The following is a 1,807-nucleotide window of genomic DNA, read 5'->3' as shown; positions in this document are numbered from 1 at the left end:
TGGGCCACGTGTTTGTGCCGCCCCCTTGTGTCGCTTAGCATAGTCATCCAGCTTCCTCGGTACAACCTTTTGGCCTAAAAACAATATTGTGAGGTGTGAGGTGTTCAGAATAGAGTGGAAATGAGTGGAAATTAATGTTATTGGGGTTATTAATAGCGTAGGAACAAAAAAAGGCCCATTTATGTGATTTTAGCGGGTTTTTTTTATTTTTTAAGAAAAAATCCAGATCCAAAACACAAAACCCAGAACCCAAAACACGGAAGGGTGGTTTTGGCAAAACCAATCCAGATCCAAAACACGAAGAAAGATCCAGATCCAAAACCAAAACACAAAACACGAAAAGTGTCCGGTGCACACCCCTAGAAAAAACATGTGAACTCGGCAAGAGGTAAAATAAAAACCTGCTGAGGGATGGACTATGACCTAATTAAATGTTTTGAAATTAGCCGAATTGAATCCGTCAGATCAGGCAAAAATTGTAAAATCCCTCAAGACTCCCATTGCCAGCAATGGCGAGTAGCTAATCCCGAGTAGGGTAGACAGGGGTAACAGACGAGACAAGACGAGACGGAACTTGAGACAAAAACAAGAAAACCAGGCAAGCAATAAAACATAACATTGAAAATATTACATTGCCCTATGGTTCCAAACAATCTTAATGAGTTTCCAACGTCCCAGTGACTTAATTTCCAATGGTGAGAAACCCGCAGCAGCTGCCGAAGTTGCGGCGCCGATCCTAAATGAGTGCGTACCAAAATCCTGAGGTGAGAGGCCTAAACCCGATACACACCGCTTCAGAAACCAACCAAACTGGTATTTGGTAAGCGGAGTCCTGTTCAAGTGCATAAGCCATGAACCAGGTACATCCGGGCGTAACAATGCGTAACGCATCGCTAACGCCACAGGGCAGATCCGTTCATCCTTAGACGGACTCAACGAGAACCACCTACCCCTACCAGTCTGGTCGGTCTTTGACCGCCGTATCCTACAAAGCAAAGCTCGATGAGTGACCGAGATATCCGAGCAGAGCATGGTGGCATTAACCCGTTTGGAAGATGCCACCAACTCCGATACGCGCAATGCGCCGTGAAAAGCCACCGAAAACACCAGTTGGATCAGGATCGCCTCGTACTCGGTAAACGCCACTTCGGGGACTGCCCCCAGCACTGCCGGAAGCAAATGGGCGTCCACAGGTTTCCTACGGTCAGCAACTGGCCGAGAGACCCGCGCCCAACCCTTTAAAGCCTTCGCAATCAGAAAGCTTTTAGTAAAGTCAGGTTGTCCCTTTAATTTAACATAAAATGCAATGTCTGCCAAGGAGCGCGCCACAGAAGCCCTGGATCTACCCCCCAAACGGAGACTCCAAATAAAAGAAAGCATCGCACGATGCTGACCCTTACCTGCCTGCCTGCTGCTACGGGAATAGTCTTCCCATTCATGCCAAGCCTGACGATAAGCTCGCAAAGTGGAGGGGGCTAGAGACTGCTCTGCTAAGCCCTCCATGCCGGCTCGATCACCTGCCAAACATAAGAGGGGCAAAGCACAGCATCAACGTCAGCACCAGGGGCCAAAGATCGGAATCTAGCCCACTGAAAAAGTGATAACGCATCAGCTATCCCATTCTCTACCCCGGCACGTGTCTTGCTTTAAACATGATGTTAAAACGCAAACATGTCAGCACCAGCTGCGCAAGCAAACGCAAAACCAGCAGGGAAGACGCGCGTTGACGATTAATCGCGTGCACCACGCCCAGGTTGTCACACCTGATCACGATGCTGCGATTGCGCTAGCGTTCACTCCAGATTTC

The 1,807-nt window shown here is 48.5% G+C and overlaps 1 protein-coding gene across 1 annotated transcript; it reads right to left on the bottom strand.

Moving 5' to 3' along the window:
- Nucleotides 1–627: 627 nt before the first annotated feature.
- LOC148511425 (uncharacterized) lies at nucleotides 628–1,527 on the bottom strand (the record flags this gene model as incomplete). The annotated part of the gene is made up of 2 exons (XM_088442268.1): nucleotides 628–870; nucleotides 1,045–1,527. Coding segments are annotated over 2 exons (726 nt in total), but the record flags the coding sequence as incomplete, so codon positions are not given.
- Nucleotides 1,528–1,807: the final 280 nt, after the last annotated feature.

This window comes from Taudactylus pleione, unplaced genomic scaffold, assembly GCF_031769625.1.
Source record: "Taudactylus pleione unplaced genomic scaffold, aTauple2 ptg000307l, whole genome shotgun sequence".
Classification (NCBI taxonomy): domain Eukaryota; kingdom Metazoa; phylum Chordata; class Amphibia; order Anura; family Myobatrachidae; genus Taudactylus; species Taudactylus pleione.
Note: the sequence above shows the minus strand (reverse complement) of the source record. Positions and strands in the feature narration are given on the sequence as shown.